At 34.4% G+C, this 22,255-nt stretch overlaps 1 protein-coding gene across 2 annotated transcripts in view; it reads left to right on the top strand.

Moving 5' to 3' along the window:
• Positions 1–22,255, top strand: part of brinp3a.1 (bone morphogenetic protein/retinoic acid inducible neural-specific 3a, tandem duplicate 1) — a 40,735-nt gene that overhangs the window by 5,382 nt on the left and 13,098 nt on the right. For both annotated transcript variants that reach the window (XM_051111826.1, XM_051111825.1), the window contains exons 3-6: positions 7,695–7,882; positions 9,432–9,616; positions 20,380–20,485; positions 21,220–21,456. In XM_051111826.1, coding sequence (XP_050967783.1) covers positions 7,695–7,882; positions 9,432–9,616; positions 20,380–20,485; positions 21,220–21,456 — 716 coding nt within the window. The remainder of the gene's footprint in view (positions 1–7,694; positions 7,883–9,431; positions 9,617–20,379; positions 20,486–21,219; positions 21,457–22,255) is intronic.

The following is a 22,255-nucleotide window of genomic DNA, read 5'->3' as shown; positions in this document are numbered from 1 at the left end:
CGATTTGACAGCACTAAATAAAATAAATTTAAAAAAAAAAATGCACTACAATATTTACATGTAAATATTTTTATTTGTGTGTGTATTTATATATACATGTAAATATACACAGTACACACACATATATAAACACAAACATTTATTTTGGATGCGATTAATCGATTTGACAGCACTAAATGAAAGTTAAAATGCACTACAATATTTGCAGATATTCTTGTTACATCTGAAATTGGTTGTTTGCCATGTGTTTTACTGCATTATACTTTCTAAAAACATAACAATGCATAGAGAAGTATTACAATATATTATAACTGGTTATAAGTATTCATGAAATCATACAATGCATTATATGTGATATTTATAATTATATATACAGTAGTCAACATTTGAAGTGGATCAAACCCTTTCATCAAAGTTGACCTAAAACCAAAACAATACCCATTCTTGTCTTAGGACAACTCTGATTTACTTTTTTGATCCTCTTCAAATGTTGACTACTGTAATATAAATTATATGAAAAATATACATGTAAATATTTCTTTTAATATAGAAACATGTATGTGTGTGTATTTATACATGCATGTAAATACAGTATACACAGTACACACACATATATTATGTAAAAAAAAATATTTTGGATGCAAATAATCGCGATTAATCGATTTGACAGCACTAAATAGAAGTTAAAATGCACTACGATATTTGAAGATATTCTTGTAACATCTGAAATTGTTTGTCTGCCATGTATTTTACTGCATTATACTGTCTAAAAGTGTAACAATGCAAAGATAAATATTACAATGAGTTATAACTCAATTATATTACTCATGAAATCATACAATGCATTATAAGGTGTTTTAAAAATGCAAACATGTACACACATGCTGCTTACAGCAGAGTTTGTGCTGAATATAGTGTAATCAGACTTCAGTCATTAATATTTATAAGTAGCTTAAATAAATACAAACATCAGGGATGTCAAAACATCTCCAGGCCCCCAGAAACACCCAGAAGGCTGAAATACTTTTTAATGCATTATATATAAAAACTCTAAGCAGAGTGTTACTAAATATGCTAAAGCTAACATAGACCAGAAGTGTAGAGATAGGGTGCCCCAGAATACCCCTAATTCACCCTATATAAGAGAACAAGAGAAGGTGGGTGGGAGTGAGAAAGAGAGATCGACAGAAGGAGCGGGAGAGGGAGAGAGAGATATCAGGCTAGTAGCGTCAGGCCCTAGCTAATCGTCTCATTATTTATGTTTCAAGACATGTATATCCCCTGAGTATGCTTGCACTTGCATTGGAAACACAATCAAGGACAAAACACCTACTGGCTGCTCGGTCATTGCTATGGTAGATTGTTTTCCTAGTTCAGTTTATCAGGGCCAGAGCTCGACTGAGAGAGATGAGCTGTTGGACTTCCCTTATGGGAATTGAATGATGGAAGCGTACTGAGGTGCGTATGTTAAGTCATATCTCACAACTGACAGGAGTGATGATGACTGTGGCTTTGATGACTCAATATTTCAGTATGAAGAAATACTCTTTGAATAAATAGCAAATGTCCTTTGTTGACCAATTAGCTCTAAATTTAGGTGCAAAAAAGTTTCTAAAGTCCTAAATGACTTATGTTGTGAAATGAGTGAGGCCTTAATGAGCGTGTTTACATCAGATTAATGTTAGCATGAAAAAGTGTTTGATAAACACAACTAATGAGGTGTAGCCTGAGCTCTCAATTTGCCTCAGGTTAGTCTTGAAACGAAAATCACGTTAAGACCATAATATTAACACAGCTGGTAGTTGGCAATAAAAGGCACTTTACTGAAAAACATTAAAAATGTTTTTTGTATGACATAGAGCTATTAATTCAATTCAATTCAATTCAATTCAAATTTATTTGTATAGCGCTTTTCACGATACATATCGTTGCAAAGCAGCTTTACACCAAATTGACATTTTTACAATATATGTAGTAGTAGCTTGATGCACATATGGCACATATGGCTCTAAGCTATTAAAAAGGTTTCATTGAATTTTTTTAACACAAAACAAGAAAACACCTGGTTTTAACGATGTTACAGAATTAGTTTACTTCCAGAACAAAATTGTACAGATAATTTACCCCCTTGTCATTCAAGACGTTCATGTTTTTCTTTCTTCAGTCGTAAAGAAATAACGTTTTCTGAGGAAAACATTTCAGGAATTCTCTTCATATAGTGGACTTCTATGGTGCATATGAATTTGAACTTCCAAAATGCAGTTTAAATGCAGCTTCAAAAGGCTCTAAGAAGGGTCTTATCTAGCGAAACGATTAGTTATTTATTTATTTTTTTTATAAAAAAAGAGAATTTATACACTTTTTAACCACACATGCTCATCTTGTCTAGCTCTGAGATGCACATGCGAACTCCAGTTCAAGACAGTCGAAAAACTCCCATTTTTTCCTCCAACTTCAAAATCATTCTACAATGCTGTTTTACCTTGTTTTGTAAAGGGCATTTGACCTTTTTTTGCACGTTCACTTTATAAACACTGGGGCGGTACTTCTGCGGCGATGTAGGGCGATTTTGAAGTTGGAGGAGAAAATGAGATTGGAGTACGCATATGCATCGCAGAGCTAGACAAGATGAGTATATGAGGTTAAAAAGTATATAAACTGAATTTTTTTCTTTTAGAAAAAAAAACAATTGTTTCGGTAGACAAGACTCTTCTTCCTTTGCTGGGATCATTTAGAACCCTTTGAAGCTGCATATAAACTGCATTTTGGACGTTCCAAATCGCAGGCACCATAGAAGTTCACTATATAGAGAAAATTCCTGAAATGTTTTCCTCAAAAACGCAATTTCTTTACACCTAAAAAAAGAAAGAAATGAACATCTTGGATTGCAAGGGGGATTATCTGTAAATTTTTGTTCTGAAGGTGAATTGACCTTTTAAAAGATGTAGATATTGTTCATGATGGAAGACGATGACTAACAGATTTTTTAAAGGGATAGTTCACCCAAAAATGAAAATTCTGTCATTAATTAGGAACCCTTATTTCGTTCTAAACTCGTAAGACCGTTGTTCATCTTCGGAACACAAGTCACATGGACTATTTTAACAATGTTCTTACTACCTTTCTGGGCCTTGAATGTGTCAGTTGCGTTGCTGTCTATGCAGGGCCAGAAAGCTCTCAAATGTAATCAAAAATATCTTAATTTGTGTACTGAAGATGAACGAAGGTCTGATGTGTTTGGAATGACATGAGGGTGAGTAATTAATGACAGAAGTTTAATTTTGGATGAACTATTCCTTTAAAGGAAAGTTAAAAAAAGATTTCTACTTCAAAAAATGCTGCTCTTTTGAACTTTCTATTCATCAAAGAATCCTGAAAAAAAATGACACTGAAGCCTAGAGTAATGACTTCTGAAAATGCAGCTTTGCCATCACAGGACCAGTTTGTTTAAAATGTAAGTATTTAAACTGTGTAAACATCTAACAGTATTGCTGTTTTACTAGTGTGATCAAATAAATGCAGCCTTGGTAACTACTAGACTTATTTTGAAAACATTGGAAGAATCTTTAAAGGAACAGTTCACCCAAAAATGAAAATTTGCTAAAAATGTACACACCTCAGGCCAAGGTGTAGATAAGTTTGTTTCCAGAACAGATTTGGAGAAATTCAGCATTACATCTCTTGCTCACTAATGGATCCTCTGCAGTGAATAAGTGCTGTCAGAATGAGAGTTCAAACAGCTGATAAAAAAACATCACAGTAATCCACAAGTAATGCATTTTATCTACAGTATGAGTGTTGCCGTGTTGTGCATGTACTGTACGTGGCTTCCGCCGTGAATGCTGACAGACTAACAGGCTCTCAATCAGCGCCTGACACCTTTTGACATGTTTCTTTGCGGCAAGCATTTATTATGTGAGAGTTTCTAGATTTATAGACTGTTTGAGTTGTAGTCTGACACAGATAGTCTTGGATACAAATGCCATCCATCCTTGCTGTGAGTGTGTTAACCGATTTGTAGGTCAACGTAGCGAAATAACAGCCTCAAACGTTATTAAAAATGCAACAGAACATGCACGTATATTTTCAATGCAGAGCACAAATTCAGATGATTTGCCTTTACAAATATGTATTGCGAGCTTAGAGAATAAATACTACGGTTTAGAAGTTTGATGTCGGGAAGATTTTTTAAAAGTCTCTTATTCTCAAGGCTGCACTTATTTGATCAAAAATACAATAAAACAGTAATATTGTGGAAGCATATTAAATGGTAATATATGCCTGTGCTAAATCTGAATTTTCAGTCTTTAGTGAGTTTCTCTTTTTTTTTTTTAATAAAGATTGCAAGCAGTTGTGTGGCTTAATAGTTTTGTGTAAGCCTGATACGTTTTTTAGGCTTCATTAATAAATAAATTAATTAATTAATTAATAATAAAAAAAAATCAAAACTGGTGAGATGTGACCTCTGCTATGTCAAAAATAATCCAATTTTTTTAAAAACGGGTCTTGAGACTCTTTGATTTCTTTGGTTTCTCTTTGGTTTCATTCCATTGCACTCCTTTTAACAGTTTTTAATCTTGAAAATGTGTTCTGTGTGCACAGGTTTTTACTCATTTTGTACTTTCTGTAAATGTGGTTTGGTGAGGCGTGATGCCTTTCGTTGCAGCTGGGCTGTGCCGGCTGTGAACTCGCAAAAACATTAATGTCATAGTTCAAACTGAAGTAGATCTAATGGATTCTGGTTCTTTTTTTTTTGCATGAATTTGCTAATTTTTTTATAATTAATCTTTTAATTTGCAGCCAACTTGAAATTAATTTGTACAATAATTGAATGTAATTTAACAAAAGACAAAACCTTTTTTGCCTATCCACAAATCTCATTTAGAGTGTGTTGCATAAAATTGTAAAAATGTTGCATAAATCCGACTCAATCCTCTTAATAAAGACTAAACGTACCAGTCATCCGGATGTTTCAAACATAGCGCTGCCTATGACATTATAACAAGCTGGTCTCATTTGCTTGTACTGTGACATTCTCGACCCCCCTTTGGCTTCAGACTGCTTCCTCTGGAGCATGTTCTCACCGTTGAGTTCGTGTAGCTGTGGGTCTCAGTGGGGAAGGCTGGCAGGTAGTTCTTCAATATGCCTTCTCCTGCTGTGAGGCTGTAGCGTGGGCTCAGTGGTGGATTAGCCTCCAGCTCCATCCATAACTGTCCATCAAGAACTTTTGTTCTGACACAGTGTCGATCATATTTTCTCTCTCCATTTCGTCTCTTTCTGTGCCTCTTCCCCTCCATTTGTCTTTCTCTGTCTCATTGTCTTTGCTGCTCTTGTTTTCTGCTGTCAATAAGTGTCATCTGTTATTGTTTAGATACACGCACTTAGCAAGCCATATTCTGTAATATAATATATAGTGTATAATGAGGCAAGATGACCCCTAGGGTATGCTCTGCTGAAATTTTGACATTCGTGACAACATTTGACTGAGATTTATTCGTCAGATCAGTTTTCAGGTTGGAGATCTGCACATATCCAGTCAATAAAATTGATAAAATGCATCTAATTTTAAATAAAATCTTTGATTTGGTGTTTTACATTGATGAAACTTTGATGTTTATAGTAATATAAAAATAGTAAAACATAATTGTTAAAAACAAGCAAATGTCTCAAAATATTTCCCGTAATAATATATTGAATGATAAATCTTCATACTGTATAAATATTAAATTAAATACACATTGTTCTTACATGTCTTTCCCCAGCTTCTGTAAATGTACTTATTATATTTTTATAATAACTGGGTAATAACTAGGTACTAACCCAAAATCCTCCCCCTAATTCTAACCTTAACTCATGTAGTTTCCTTATATTATGCAGTACTTTCTTTGGTAAGTACACTTTAAGTACACATAATTGCATGTACTGTAAAATAAAGTGCAACCTTGGAACGGTATGTAGAGGGTAAAATGCAGTATATTAAATAGTATTATATAATATTAACATTGGAAAAAAGGAAAAAAAAATTGTGTTCTGCATTTCTTAGCTAGTATTTTCTTTCACCACACATTACCGGTCAAAAGTTTTTGAACAGTAGGAATTTTAATGTTTTTTTAAAGAATTCTCTTCTGCTCAACAAGCTTGCATTTATTCAATTCAGCAAAAGCAGTAATGTTGTGAAATATTTTTACTATTTAAAATAACTGCTCTCTATTAGAATATATTTTAAAATGTAATTTATTCCTGTGATCAAAGCTACATTTTTGGCTTCATTACTCCAATCTTCAGTGTCACATGAACTTTCAGAAATCATTAAAATATGCTGATTTGCTTTTATTATTTATTTATTATTATTTTTATCAATATTTAAATCAGTTGAGTACATTTTTTCAGAATTCTTTGATGAACAGAATGATCCAAAGATCAGGATTTATCTGGAATAAAAAGCTTTTGTAACATTATACAGTATATCATCCAAAAACTTTTTTATTAATACTTTTAATTAAAATTGTTACTTAGCAAGAATATTTTAAATTGATGATAAAGACATTTATAATGTTACAAAATATTTCTGTTTCAGATAAATGCTGGTCTTCTGAACTTCTGTTGTTTTCAACGTAATAATAACACTAAATGTTTTTTGAGCAGCAAATCAGAATATTAGAACGATTTCTTAAGGATCATGTGAATGAAGTATGCTAAAAATTCAGCTTTGAAATCACAGGAATAAATTACATTTTAAAATATATTCAAATAGAAAACAGTTATTTTAGTAAAAATATTTAAAAATTTGTTACTGTTTTTGCTGTACTTTAAATCAAATAAATGCAAGCTTGGTGAGCAGAAGAGACATCTTTAAAAACCATTAAAAATCCTACTGTTCTAAAACTTTTGACTGGTAGTGTATCAAATTAATATTAGCATAGTGGAAGCATCTTACTGTCAACTCAATATAGTGATGATCCTTCTTTTAAAGTATACTCTATGTTCTGAGGTATTAAATAACATATAACCTCATTGCAGCGGTATAAGTTACATTAGTAAGATTTTACTGTATTGTGCTGGGCTGCTTTTGCTGTAAATGGATTACAGAAAAAGGATACTGGCAGCTGATTTTCTCAAACAAAATTCCAGCTGTTTTCATCTAACAGTCTCCTCTTGCCTTTTATCCGTGAAAGAAAGAAGCTTGCCATTGTTACAGATTAGTCCCAGTCAGCCCTTTTCAGTGCAAAAGTCACCGGGAAAAAAACAAAAACAAATTGCACCATTATGTAGAGGACAACAGCTTTTAAAGCGGGCCAGAGCAATCCTAAAGCTGAAGTTGGAAAAAAAAATAAATAAAGAGAATGCATAATATGATTTGAATTGCAGGCACGGGGGTCACGCAGTCATCGCATTTTCTCCTCAGCAGGTCTTAACTGAATATGCGTTGTACTCAAGCTGCGTGAAGGTTTCTCAGACCTCTCTTTAAATGTTGTTTTTTTTTTTTTTTTTCGTTTGGGGAATATACAGAACGGCAATTTCGGAAAAGCTTAAACTGTACTGTGGTTCACACTGAAAAAGATACTAAAACAAAAAGTCTCCCAGCTGTTGAAAGAATGATGTTCAGGATTTCACCCTCCTGTGTCCATTGTGGCTCAAATGAAGGACATTTCCAAATAGAGTGTATGTGTGTGTGTTTTTGCGTGACCTTGCAGAGAGTTTGGGCGCTGGAAGGTGAACAGCCTGGCTCTGGAGAGAGAGGACAATGGCGTGGCTCTACCCCTCGATCCAGAGTTCATGCAGACCATCAGACAGTTGGGCCGCAGACCCACCCTCGGTGCCATTACCGAGAACATCATCAGGAAATATGGCACACACTTTCTGCTTTCAGCTACACTCGGAGGTACTCAAACAAAGCTGACTGTTCATTTACATTTATGCATTTTAGCAGATATATATTAGCCAATTTTTATTTTTTGCCAAAAGTAATTATACGGAATGTCATCATTTTCACAGAAAAAATAAATAAATAAATAAAATAAAATAAAATAAAAGAATCTATCTATCTATCTATCTATCTATATCTATATCTATATCTATATATCTATCTATATCTATCTATCTATCTATCTATATATATATATATATATATATATATATATGCATTTTGGCTATATATATATATATATACACTCACACATACATATATGTCCATAGAAAGCACATTAAATGTAAGTAAAATGTCTACATTTAAGGTTTTAAATAAGTTTTTGGATAATGAAATGTCAAAATTTGGTTGAAATAATGTTACATTGTCATTCAGTGTAACACAATATTTATGTAAAAATTCAAAACATGCTTATTCTGACTTGTACATGTTAAAATATATAAAAGAATAAGGGAGCATATTAAATTTTGTTGTGTTTTAAATGAGTAAAAAAATCTTACTGACAAATGGGCAAAACCAAGGATAATGGCAAATTTAAAAAATGTAGAATTACAACTAATTAATATTTGGGGTGAAAGTAATTTGTCTTTTAATATGTCATAAATTGATTTTTGTTGTAAACATGCCTGACAAGATTGTTAATTATATATATATATATATAGGGTCATGATATATATATCATAATCAGTTAATTATTGTACAAAATGTGAAAACAGTTAACTAAACAATTCTGTTATTTTTAGAGAATAAATTCTTCATTAATAACTAGGGCTGTCAAAATAAGTGTGCTATTTTTAATGCATTTATTTAATTTGACATAATTACTGCTTTTATTCTGTTTCTTTCTTTAACCACACATCCATTTTTCAAAACCCCATTCACCAAAACCATTTTACATGACCTAATATCTGCAAATGCAAACACATGAAAGTCCAGAGCTCAGACATTTGTTTTTGATATCTGTGAATTTAAAAAAAAGTACAAAAAAAGTTAAAAAAAAAAAAATCCCAACAGTTGTAACACATGGTCATTTGCGCAAACATTAATTAGAAGGACATCTGTTGTATAAATCTGCTTCCTCGTTTCTTTATATAATATCTATATTTTCTTCCACGTGCATCATCCACACAACCTGCCACACTTGATAATTACACAATGTTTTTTTGCGATCAAATACTTCAGTCAATTGAAAGCCATATTATTAAGATTACATTAAAAACTTTAACATGAAACTTTCTTTAATTGACGCATTTTCATATATACTCATATTCCTGAACCTATACATCTGTTCTAGATTATGTAAAATGAAAACGGTCTTTTAATGACAGTTTATGTTCTCATTATTTCGAAGTGTTGCCATAGTAATTTATAGAATATGTTTCATTTGATAAATCATCCATTTTCTATTGCCTTCACTGTATAACTCTTCCTAACACAAACATAAAGAACATTCTTTATGTTCCCCAGTGCTCCTCACTCTTGTGTTGCTTTGACCCTGTTGCAGGTGAGGAGGCGTTGACTATATTTGTGGACAAGAGGAGGCTAAGCCGGACGGCAGACCTGACTGACTCAAATGGCACGGCTGTGACTCTGGAGGCCCTGCACCAGCTGGCTGCCTCCTACTTCATAGACAGAGAGAGTACTCTGCGCAAACTGCACCACCTCCAGATTGCTTCCACTGCCATCAAGGTAACCCTGTGGCCTAGATGCGCACAGACCTGGGGACCTGACCCCCAGTTTGAGTGCTTATTTTTGGAAAGCGGTTTGACTTGAGCGCGGCTGTTTCTATTGTTTTGCAGCTGCATCATTTGGAGATCAAAAGAAGTGGGTTAAATTTTAGAGAAGCACAGCCGATTTCCTTTCATTTTCGTTCGTGGTTGTGAAAATTATGAGGGATTAATGAAACACAGGTTTGAACAAAATGACGTGTGTACGTTGATTAAGTGAAATTGTGTTTGAATGGCACTGTTTAAATGCACATATTCAGCCCTTGGCTCTTTGACACATCATACATCACTTAATCCAAAACAAGTTACCCGTAGCAAGCAATATGTGTCAGGTCAATGATTGTGCTTGAAACAGTAACCTACGTACGCTGCACCAAATGAATTAAATGCTATCTGCAGCATGGTGCAGTAGGGCTGAGCGATAAATCGATAACGATAATTATCACTCTATATGAATTTCCTCAATAAACGATAACAAGCGTTTGATAAATGTACGATATAATGTTTATGCGGCAAAGGCGGAACAAAAGAGCGCTAATTAAAGCATGCCACTCGGACCGTTTATCCGCTCGGATCAAAGTTCAAACAGCGGCATGGCGCAGATGCATTCACTTGCTGAGGAGTCTTGAATTCAGTAAAGAGCACAAATGACTCAGTTTATACCCAGATGAAACAGCACTGACAAACAGGAGAAACACTGTGCGCAACGATACAGTCAGAAGGCTTTTAAAATCTACAAATCGCCATAATTTACCATAGATTTACTGTAGTAGCACTACCTGCACAGTGGTATTGTCTCAAAAGTGTGGGTGTATCTGTGTCAAATTTTATTATATTATTAAGGTAGACATGTATTAAATGTACTGAAGGATGAGTAATGGAATATAATTACAGAATTTGTTTTTTTTTGTGATTAAGCTGGCATTTATGCATTTATACTAAGTGTATTTAGACTGCTGTCTTTCATACAAATACGTAGGAACCATATTACATTTTTACCGTGGTATCGAGGTGCTATATTTGTGGTTTTAACTGTTATTATCATGATCTATGGCAGATACTATGGAAGAGCAGTGGTTAATTAAAAAAAAAAACCTGAAACAGTCAGAATAATTACATTTTACCATATAAAACTGAGGTTGCTACAATTTTTACAGATATTACTGATTTTGATAATGAACATCTACATTTGCATCCTAACTCAAGCTACTATCAAATGTGTATTTCTAAGAGACATTTTTTTATATTATTAATATCAGGTAACACACACCTGTTTCTTGATTTGAAACAATATTACTCATTAAAACATGCAAGACTAAGAATTTTTTTCTATTAAGATAAGGGAAGTTAAGGGAAAATGATTGGAAAGAGTGTGAAGAATTAAAAAACAAAGTGTTTGTCATATTCTGACCATAAAGAATATTTTAAAGCCACGTTTAACTGTTTTTACAACTTTTACAATGTAGCAAAAATCTGCCGTTAAAATTGACTAAAAAATAAAAAATTGACATTCATTGTGATAATTATTGATATCGACTGATATGAAAAAAAAATTATCGTGATAATGTCATGATTCAGATTCATCTTAATGATTCCTGTTACTTAATGATTCCATGACGTATTCTTTTATTACTTTTAAAGAAGTGATATTTGGAGAAATAAAATTACACTACCGTTCAAAAGTCTTTTAAAAACATTTTGTGTACATCTATGTTTTTTTTTTTTTTTTTTTTGGGGGGGCACTTATGCTTACCAACGCTGCATTTATTTGATCAGTGAAACAGTAATATTGTGAAATATTATTACAATTTAAAATGATTTTTAAAAATTGACGTTTTTTTTAAATGAATTTAAGATGTGTCTTTTTAAATCTATTTTAAAATTTATTTTTGTGATGTAGTAGCAACGCAGCCTTCAACATCACATGATCCTTTAGAAATCATTCTAATATGCTGATTTGGTGCTCAAGAAACATTTATTATTATTATTAATGTCGAAAACATTTTTGCCACTTATACATTTATAGGATTCTTTGGTGACTACAACAAAGTTTAAAAAAAATGTTAAATGTTTTGTAACATTATAAATGTCTTTACTGTCACTTTTGATTATTTGAATGTAGCTTTTCTGAGCAAAAGTATTAATTACTTTAACAAAAAAAAAAAAAACCTCAAAATTTTGAATGGTAGCGTAAGTCAAATTTAGTGCCAGCATAAATTAAATTTAATAATTGGCTATATAATAAAATTCTACTAAACAAAAACTGTGGTTAGATATTTAATTTATTATTATTTTTAAAATACTGCTGACAAAACTCAACATTGTCATATGAACAACCAGTTAGTAACTGCATTAATTCAAAGGGATAATTATTCACGGTCGTGTCGTTCTTCGCTCATCTTCGGGAACACAAATTAAGATATTTTTGCTGAAATCCGAAAGCTTTCTGACCCTGCATAAACAGCAATGCAACTGACACATTCAAGACCCCAAAAAGGAGTAAGGATATTGTTAAAATACTCCATGTGAAATCAGTGGTTCAATCGTAATGTTATGAAGCTTTGAGAATACTATTTGTGAAATAAACAAAAACAAAAATAACGACTTTATTCAACAATTTCTTCTCTTCCATGTCAGTCTTTGCTGCGGATTTCATCAAAAATATCTTAATTTGTGTTCTGAAGATGATCGAAGGTCTTGCAGGTTTGGAACAACATGAGGGTGAATAATTATTGACAGAGTTTTCATTTTTGGATGAACTAAGTTTCATAGTCTGTACATATTTGATTTACTAAATAGAACTGCTTCATAAAAGTCTTTCGTTCAAGAATGATGAGAATGAGTTCTTCTGTAACTGGACTACACTTGCTTCTCTGTGTTGTGATAGTGCTGTTAGTAGTGCGGTAAACACTGTTAGTATTATATTTAGTCAGCATCGGTGGAAAAATGCTCGACATCAGTTGCTTCCGGTATCTAAAAGAATGTGACTCAGTTCCCAACCCTACTTCATTGTAGTTGATTTGTATTTACAGGGAGCAAGACACATTGCCTCCTGACAGCAAGTGTCTTAGCTTAAGAGCTTGTAAGCTATCTTGATGGAAATGAGCAGATGGAGGTCCTTTTAGATGCCTTTATTTGCCTGCCATTTGAGGTGATTGATGTGAAATATTCTCAGGATCAGCAGTCTTTAATTCAGCCCATGGATTTTTACCTCACATGGATAAAGACGGATGTGAATACAAAGGCTCTCTATACCGAACTGGCGATTCTTTTGGTGGCAAACATACAACGTTTGCTCAAATGGAAGAGCTGTTTTCTTTGGGGAGGGTGTAGAAGGAATATAGCAAATAAATAAATAAATACGAAGGTGCTGGTGGAATTATGCATCAGTTTGACAAATCATCTGTTCCATTTCAATAATTTCTTTGAGAGTCCAGCCCATTTGTCAGCCGTTTTGAATATAAGTGAGGTGTCAGGCTCTAATGAATAAGAGACTTATGAGGAGGATTTTCTGCACCGCCAATAATAAATGAATCTTTAACCTCTAGTCAGAGACGATGGTGGACAGGAAATGCGGTGAGTGCCAGTTGACATCAACGGCATTTCACTTTGATTTACGGAAGGGAGGAATGATACTTGAGGTTTAGAATAATCAGAGCATGTTTAGGTACTTAAGGGTGGTTGGAGTATTCAAGTCTGTGCATTTTAATGTCTGACTGCATGATCGGCTGACGTGCCTTCTGCAAGCCGTCATCTTAAGTGGCCAGAATTTATTTCTCTGAAGAGGTTTGGATGAACTCCAGGCAATAAGTCAAGGACTCATTAGAACTTTGATTTTCTAATGAATGGGGATCAGTAAAAATATCTGTTTTCTGATTAATCGTGATCTTCATTTGAACAATCCGATATTGATTGATTAATCATACCCCCGTGTTGCAGATGTCACAGAGGCAGTTCCCCAGGCAGCCGCCTAAACAGACACACTCCTTTTTATATACTACTCATCTGCAACAGTTTTCTATTCTAATCTAAATTCTGTGACAGTTTCCTGCTCTTATTGGAAATATATTATGTCCTAATGAGTATTGAACTCACTGTGCAATACGTACCTCATCCTCACCCACTCTATTTTTTTTTTCTTTCTGTAATCTGTCCAGAGATTTAAATGTGCCAGGGTTAATTTAGTCAAACTTAAATTGTAACCAAATTTAGTATAGACAGATTTGATATAAAAAGTAAGGAATTTTGTATATATTTGGTTTATTTAACATATTAGGGTGATGATATAGTATACCCTGATTTGTTGAAGTCCGTCCAGAAATGAAAATTGTTATCATTTATAGAGCTGCAGCTAGCGATTATTTTTATTGTCGACTAATCTATTGATTATTTTTATAGATTAGTCGACTAATCTATCGTTTATTTTTCAATTAATCTATATATTATTTTCTGATCAGTTAATTAATTCTTTAGTTAAACTATCAATAAATAATAACTAACTTCTGCTATTAATCTTTTGATACTTTATTCAGACATTTTCTTATAAATTAATACTTTACAAAAAATTATAACAACAAAGAAAATAATAAGAGAGGAAAAGAAAGAAATAGACAATGGATAATTAATAAAAAATAAAAATGAAAGAAAGAAAGAAGAGAGAAAAAAATAACAACAATAAATAATTTTAAAAATAAAAAAAAAAAGCAAGGAAGCAAGAAAGAAATAATAACAAGAAAAAAATGAACTTTAGCGTGTGTATGCTACGCGATGGATAGGATCAGGGAGTTTTAGTTTTTATTTGGCGTACTATTTATAAGCATTTTCAGGAGACCGGACTCGAATGAACAGCTGAAGTCACATTCAGGACACTATAGCAAATTAAAAATGGCGTCATAACACAGAGAGGTTTTATCACAGTTGACAGCCCATTTTTAAATAATTGAGCCCAGTCGAGGCTTGTCCGATCCATCACACAGTTAAATAACTAACAATGACTTTAAATACAAACAAAGACTTTAAATAGCCTTTACTTTCTGCTCTAAAGTCTTGTGTTGTGTTAAATAAGGCAGAAAAACAGTCGGGATAACTGCAGGCTCACATAATGGGCGTGGCTAAAGGTGCGCAGCGTCGACGCTTTCCATGCCAATTGACATATTTTCATAATCGGACGTAATCGATTCGTTCAAAACGTGGATTCATTCAGAAACTAGACATCGCTGTGTTGCTTGGAGACGTGCAACAATTCTGTTGTGGCTTCAAAGGTAAGATATTCTCTGCAAAATTGAGCAAAAGCATAATATTGTGTTTAAAATGTAACACAATATCAACTTGTTTACTGAACTGTTGTATAAAATCACATTTAAGCTCATGACAGATCGGGACAAAACACACGACTTGTGTCATATTGCTCTTGCTGCCCATGTGATATGTGATAAATATAAATATTAGACAAAACACATACAGGGGCATTTTTGTTTTTTTGCACCAATTAATTGAATTTTAGGGCATAACTGTATTTATGGAGTTGTTGCCCTGCATCATATTTGTCACCAGTCAACCTTATGAAATATGAAAGATGATGTAAAGGTGTGGGGGCCAGCGCGTGAACTGTGTTAAAATATTTTAATAGCATTACTTTTTCATAACTACTTAAATTACTATTATTACTACATAAAGTTAACGCGTTAAACTGACCTAATTATATATATATATATATATATATATATTCTATGTTCCAAAGATGAAAGGCAGCCATACAGGTTTGGAACAACTTAATGGCAAGTATGTGATGACAGAATTTTTATTTTTGGGTGAACTCTCTCTCTTAAAATAAGACAAATGCATTAAAACATTTTTTCTTTTTTACATTTGTATTCTCCATTCTCCTTTGTACTGTGTACTCGCACCACATTTTTCTCTGTTAAGCAATGGAATACATTTTGCATGTTATGAATTCTTTCACCAGCTCTGTGTCAGAGTATATGAACTGTAGAAAACTTTATGAAAGATTATGATTCGGAGAAAGAGTTGGGCATTTTGCCACTGGTAGTGCTTTGACGTTTGCCTGGGTCATCAGTCAAGCATCCCGAGCACAAGCTGGGAGGCATGAAAACTCTGCCAGCACCTCTACACCTCCCCCAGTCTCTCCCTCTTAACTGCCATAAACCAGAGCGAGAACTTCCGAATCCGGCTGTGAGGAAAGAACGCTTGAAAAATCAAAAAGAATTTCCAGCTAATGCACGCAGATGAAGCTCTCTTGTAGAGAGCATGCCTTTGTGTTTCATTCTAAGATTTCACAAGCTGAAGCTGAGAGCATTAACCACTACTAGCCTCGCCGAGGATTCCCCGCTGCTTTCAATAAAGTCCTATTTTCTGTAGAGAAGGGTATAATTCCATTCTAATGCACACTTTCCTCCAATGATAAGCTTCCCCCATTGCGCCCACTGAAACGAAGGGCATGCTAACCCACCGGAAAGGGCCTTTTTATGAAAACAGCTGCTCCGATATCTCAAAGATTGTTTCAATGCAGTGTAAAAACATGCCTGATGCAAATAGGAAAACGCCTATTGACTAATTCTCTCTGATTAAATACAGACCCCATTCTAGCCGGAACTTTGTATAAAGCAATTGTATAATAAGCACCAGTGCTTATGAAACATTAATGACATTTCTAGCGTATCAAAAAGCTGGGATCGGCATCTTAAAATCCATTATTATTCAAATATGTGGCTACGCAGGCCCACTGAGTGATATTTTCTGCAGTCTTCGTTGGATTAATCACAGGTGGGAATTACAGAACTGTCTGTTTATCCTCATTTACTGGGTGAGAAATGCAATGGATGTCTAATATTTATTTAGCAAGTCATTGTAGTCACTTTTAGAGGATTTTTACCATCTTACTGTCATGTTGTTTTGTACTTTTTTTTTTTTCCTGTGGAATGTTTGTTTAAGAACCTTTTTTAAAGGATTCGTTCACTTCCAGAATACAAATGTCCTGATAATTTAAGGTTTTTGAGGGAAACATTCCAGTATTTTTCTCCATATAGAGGACTTCAGTGAGAGTCAGCGGGTTGAATGTGCAAATTGCTGTTTCAATGCAGCTTCTAAGGGCTCTACATGATTCCAGCCGCGGAATAAGGGTCTTGTGTCTAGCAAAACGATCTGGCGATCTGTCATTTCTAAAAAAAAAAAAAATTGAAAATCGATATACTTTTTAACCACAAATCCTCGCCTTGCACTAGCTCTGTGACTTTACGCATTAAGTCATCACATTAGAAAGGTCAAGTGGGATTAGTTCTTCATCTACAGAGCCTTGCGAAAAGTATTCATACCCCCTTTTTTTTTCTTCACATTTTTTGTTGCTGCCTTATGTTAAACTGTTTTAAATTATTTCAATATCAATATCCAACATCAGTCTGCACTCAATGCACCATAATGACAAAGCAAAAACAAAATTGTCAAAATACTTCATAAATGTATTAAAAATAAAAAATCTGAAATAAGTACATTGCATAAGTATTCATACCCATAACACAGGCTCTGGCTGGGCCACACTTGGAATTAAGGTTCATCAGACCACAGAATCTTGTTTCTCACAGGCTGAGGGTCCTTTAGATGCTTTTTTTTATTCCAAGTGTTTTTTCTTGTGTCTTCACTGAGGAGAGGGTTGGAGCCTTGTCACACTGCAATAAAGCCCAGGTCAGTGGAATGTTGCAGTGATGTTTGTCCTTCTGTAGGTTTCTCCTATCTCGAAATATGAGCATGATGGAGCTCAACTAGAGTGACCATCAGGATCGTGGTCACCACTCTAACAAAGGCCCTTTTCCATCAATTGCTCAGTTTGGCCAGAAGGCCAGCTCTAGGAAGAGTCATGGTTTTTTCAGACTTCTTTCATTAAGGCTAATGGAGACTACATGCTTCTGTGAACCTTCAATACAGCAAAACCTTTTTCAGAACTTTTCCCCAGATGTGTGGCTTGATGCAATCCTGTCTCTGAGCTTTTTTTTTTTCTTTCTTTCTTTTTTTTACCTCAGGTCTTGGTTTTTGCTCTGAAATGCATTTTCAGCTGTTAGACCTTTTATTAAGAGGTGTGTGCCTTTCCAAATCATACCCATTCAATTGAATTTGCCACAGGTTAATTTGTAGTAACATCTACAAGCAATATGAATGCTCTTGAGCTAAATTTCAGCTTCCCCAGACAAGGGTATGACAAGTTTTTTATTTTTAATAAATTTGCAAAGTTGTTAAAAACCTGTTTTGTGCTTTGCCATTATTAGATTGATGTGGAAAAAAAATAATTTAAAGCAGTTTAACATAAGGCAGCAACATAAAATGTGAAAATAAATAAATAAATAAATAAAATAAAATAAATAAAAAGAAGGGGTATGAATACTTTTGCAAAGCACTGTATGTGCTCTGGTTCAAAAAGTTAGGGTACGGTGAAAAACTCCATCTCATTTTCTCTCCATTTACTTTGTAAACACTGGGTCCGTACTTCTGCTTACATACAGCTGCATTGAAACTGCATTTCGGACCTTCAACCCACTGGCTCCCATTGAAGTCTATCATATGGAGAAAAAACCTGAAATGTCTTCCTCAAAAACCTTAATTTCTTTTTGAATAAAGAAAGAAAGACATAAACATCTTGGATGACATGGGGGTCAGTAAATTTTAGGATTTTTTTATTCTGGAAATGACCTAATTAATTTAGCTTTTTCACACACAAAGATGTATAAATAATGCAAGATTTTTCATTTTTAAATGAGCTTTAAAAGTAAAGTGTACGTGCTGTGATTAATATCCATTCTATTTTCAGTCTCTTAGCATGGCAGTAAGAGACAGAAGAAAGACACAGGAACTATGTATAGAATGAGACGTCAAGGATCATGGGCACCAGGTCTTCTTTAATAAAGACAGAGGGAACAGTCTTATGAACTTCCGAGTGATTGAGAGCGAATGTTAGAAGTCACAACTGACCCATTTCCTTGAATACATCCCTTCAGTCTCAGCCACACTGAAAGCGACCCTTATACCAGTTACTGATCTCATTAAAGCCTGCTGCTGCAAGTTCTGATGAGGTCAGCACAAATAAAAAACAGCAGATAATTTGAAAAAAAAAAAAATACACAATTTTCAGTCCACGTTTTGTACTCAGCATCTATAATGGATGGCACATAGTGCACACTCAGGTAAATTTCGAATTTCCAATTCAGATGCACTAGCGCCAGCAACAGTTCTCCATTTTTCTCTTTTTCATTATAGAAAGCCTAAGTTCTGCACATGCTCCGCTCCATCGGGCCCTTGTTGAGGGCCGGCTCATTGCTATGCATAGAAAAACCCATCTTTATACTTGCAATTGGTCAATTTTCCCTTTAAGTCGGACATCTGTCTTTGTTAGAAATTAATCTGCTGATCCCTGTAGAGGCTCCTTGGATTTTAATTAATTGCGTGGACGCGTCAATAAGAGGAATGGAAATGCCAGCGGTAGGCTTGCTGAACTTGTGCTTTTCCTCCTGATTCGGCTTTCACCACTCTCGCTGGCTTGAAAGTTATTTCAACACGCTGAATGGAAATTAAATAAAGCAGCTCTCGATAATGGGGATTTGCTGCTTGTGTAACACATTAGAAATGCTTCCTTGGCTTTTCCAGGTCCTCAGTCATTTTCAGTGGTTCACTTGCATGACAACAACTGCGTTCTGCTTGGAGGGTTCACTATAGTGTTTACTTTGTCTCATTTTATCCGCTCCACCGTTTATCCAGTGACCCTCGAGTAGATGTCGAACAAAGGCAACTTTTCTTCCAACACAGAAGAAGAAAAGTTAGTTTCGCCTGACGGAAATCTCGGGTCACCATTAATCTACAAACACGACATGGAGACTTTTATTCACTCACCGGGGGAAATATTAAAGAAGACAATGTAGAACAGAGAACAATTTGTAAGTGACAGCTAGGAAGATATATTTGCCCACAGGCAGTGAGTTTTCTTCCCATGTGTCAAACGAGCCTTGATATACAGTGACTTTTGTCAGGGAAAAAACTGAAGCTTTTGTCAAGAATGATTGAGCTGCGATTGCGTGCCATTTTAACACAAATCTTGGATGGGAACAAAGATACCGTGTCGATAGTTTTGTCAGTGAGGTGTCAGTGATATGGATATTCTTCTCTTACGTATACCTGTTTGTCTGCTCTGGAACATTGATTCATTTGACTTACAACCTTTTCTTCTAACAGCCGCATTTTTTCAGTATGTACTTCTGCCTTCTAATATAATACATACAGCTATGTTTGATTTGAAATATCCATGTTGATACGTACCAAATTGATTGTAAAATTCAAGACGCATTCAGCCACAGGTCCATTAACCTTCACTATTTACACACACTGAAAGTGCATTACGTTCATTGTGAAATATTGTCCTTCACTCCTGAATTTGGTCTAAATAACACCACAGTCATGTCCTTGGTGTAAAGATGCAATCGTAATATTCTGGATGGACGTTTAAGAACCTTCACAACATAGTCATGCAACATTATCATTATATAGTTCTGTGTAGTCTATAAAACAATACAGCATTTTTGAGCTTGTTGAAACACTGGATAAATCTGTGTTACTCTGATTTCACAGGACAGTCATCTGCCTGCTTTGCATATTTAATGGCCTCTGTGTCATTTCTGTCTCTGTTTTGCACAGAGTATTGTCATGCGCTTTCTCTTGTCTTCCCTTAAGGTGACCGAAACAAGGACAGGCCCTCTTGGATGCAGTAACTATGACAACCTCGATTCTGTCAGTTCCGTTTTGGTTCAGAGTCCTGAAAACAAGATTCATCTACAAGGTAGAGCATTTATTATTTAACTATGTCCCAGACTTTCCAATGATATTATCACTTTTTTAATTTCATTCTTTTATGTCGATATTGAAAGAGGCAGCAGAGTGTTCACAGAAATGTTCCACAACCATCTTTTGTTGTAAAAGTAGACTTATAAAATAAATGTTCCACTTAGTCTGTGAAGGTTTCAAGGAAATTAAGTTTATGAAAAAATATTTATAAATACTTACTTATGATACTTAAAACATTTAAAGGTAAAATAGTATTTTATTATACAGTTCAATAGTTTTAAGGTTGGTATGATTTGTAAATGTTTTTAAAAGAAGTCTCTTATGCTCACCAAGGCTGAATTATTTGGTAAAAAATAGTTAAAACACATATGTTTTGTATTGTATTGTATTGTAATTGAATCCTGTGATGGCAATGCTGAATTTTCAGCAGCATCATGTCACATGAACCTTCAGAAATCGTTCTAATATGCTCATTTATTGCTCAATAAAATTTCCTTATCATCAATGTTGAGAACAGTTGTTCTCCTTAATATTTTTGCGAAAACTGATACTTTTTTTGTGTTATTTGATTATTAGATAGCCTATTGTAACATTGTAGATGTCTTTACTCTTACTTTTGATCAATTTAATTAAAAAAAACCCTTATCGCAAACTTTCACATGGTGGTGTATACTGGTTTCATTTTTGTAATCCATGTATTGTTATATAATCAATGTTGTTTTCTTCTAGGGCTTCAGGCCATTCTGCCAGAATACCTAAGAAGCAGATTCGTGGAGGCAGCTCTCAGTTATATTGGCTGCCACTCTGAGGGCGAGTTTGTGTGCCGGGATAATGACTGCTGGTGCAAATGCAGTGTTGATTATCCCCAGTGCAACTGTCCCAGTGAAGACCTGAAGGCTATGCAGGACAGTCTGAAACTCATCAGAGAATCATGGATGCAAGCCAACCAAGAGTTTGAAGAGTCTGGTAAGATTTGAAGTTATTTGAAAGTTTTGTTTTATTTTTCAAGGAACATGGTGAATAATTTAAATTAATTGTTCAAGGCCAAAGAAGTTCTGCTTTTACTTATTTTCTTCAGTAAGACATAAAAGATACATTTTAAAGAATGTATTACAGGTGTTCCATGCAATTGAAAATAGCGGGAAGACTTCTAAAAAGACACAAGCACACCATAAATGTATTATAAAAGTGGTCCATACGACTCTATATGTTATTAAGATATACAAAAGCATACAAAAGACTGAAATTTAAGTCATTATTCACGGATAACACTGAGAACCATTTCAGCCATGAATAGGGATGTAACCGTATTATCAATATTGTGGTAGGGCGATAACAAAAGTGTCTTGATTTTATTGTGGTCACATGACGATATGAAAAGATATAGGTCTTCCAGGCAAAAAGTGTAGATTTTTTTAAAAAGTTCTAACATAAAAGGTCTTTAAAGTTGTGTTTTGGGCCATTATGCTTTATCACATCTGTCAAACGAACTACAAGCGAAAGCACCATATGGCTTAGTCCCGTCATCAAGTCGTTTTTCAAAGAGAAACGCACACTTCATTTAGGTGATCAGCTCGTGATCCGATGTTTTCGTGTCACACAACGGCTCCATTCGCAGTGAATGCACTGTACTTGTTCATTGCATGTACTGTGAATTTAGCATGCACTTGGGAATGCAACAGCCACCAGTTATGCTTTATTTTTGTGGCAGATGATTGAGCATTTCGCTAGATTTGCAGTGAGATGCGTTTTTGTAAGCCTGTTT

Source organism: Labeo rohita, chromosome 6, assembly GCF_022985175.1.
Source record: "Labeo rohita strain BAU-BD-2019 chromosome 6, IGBB_LRoh.1.0, whole genome shotgun sequence".
Taxonomy (NCBI): Eukaryota; Metazoa; Chordata; class Actinopteri; order Cypriniformes; family Cyprinidae; genus Labeo; species Labeo rohita.
The sequence above is the reverse complement of the archived record's forward strand: the minus strand, read 5'-3'. Positions and strand labels throughout refer to the sequence as shown.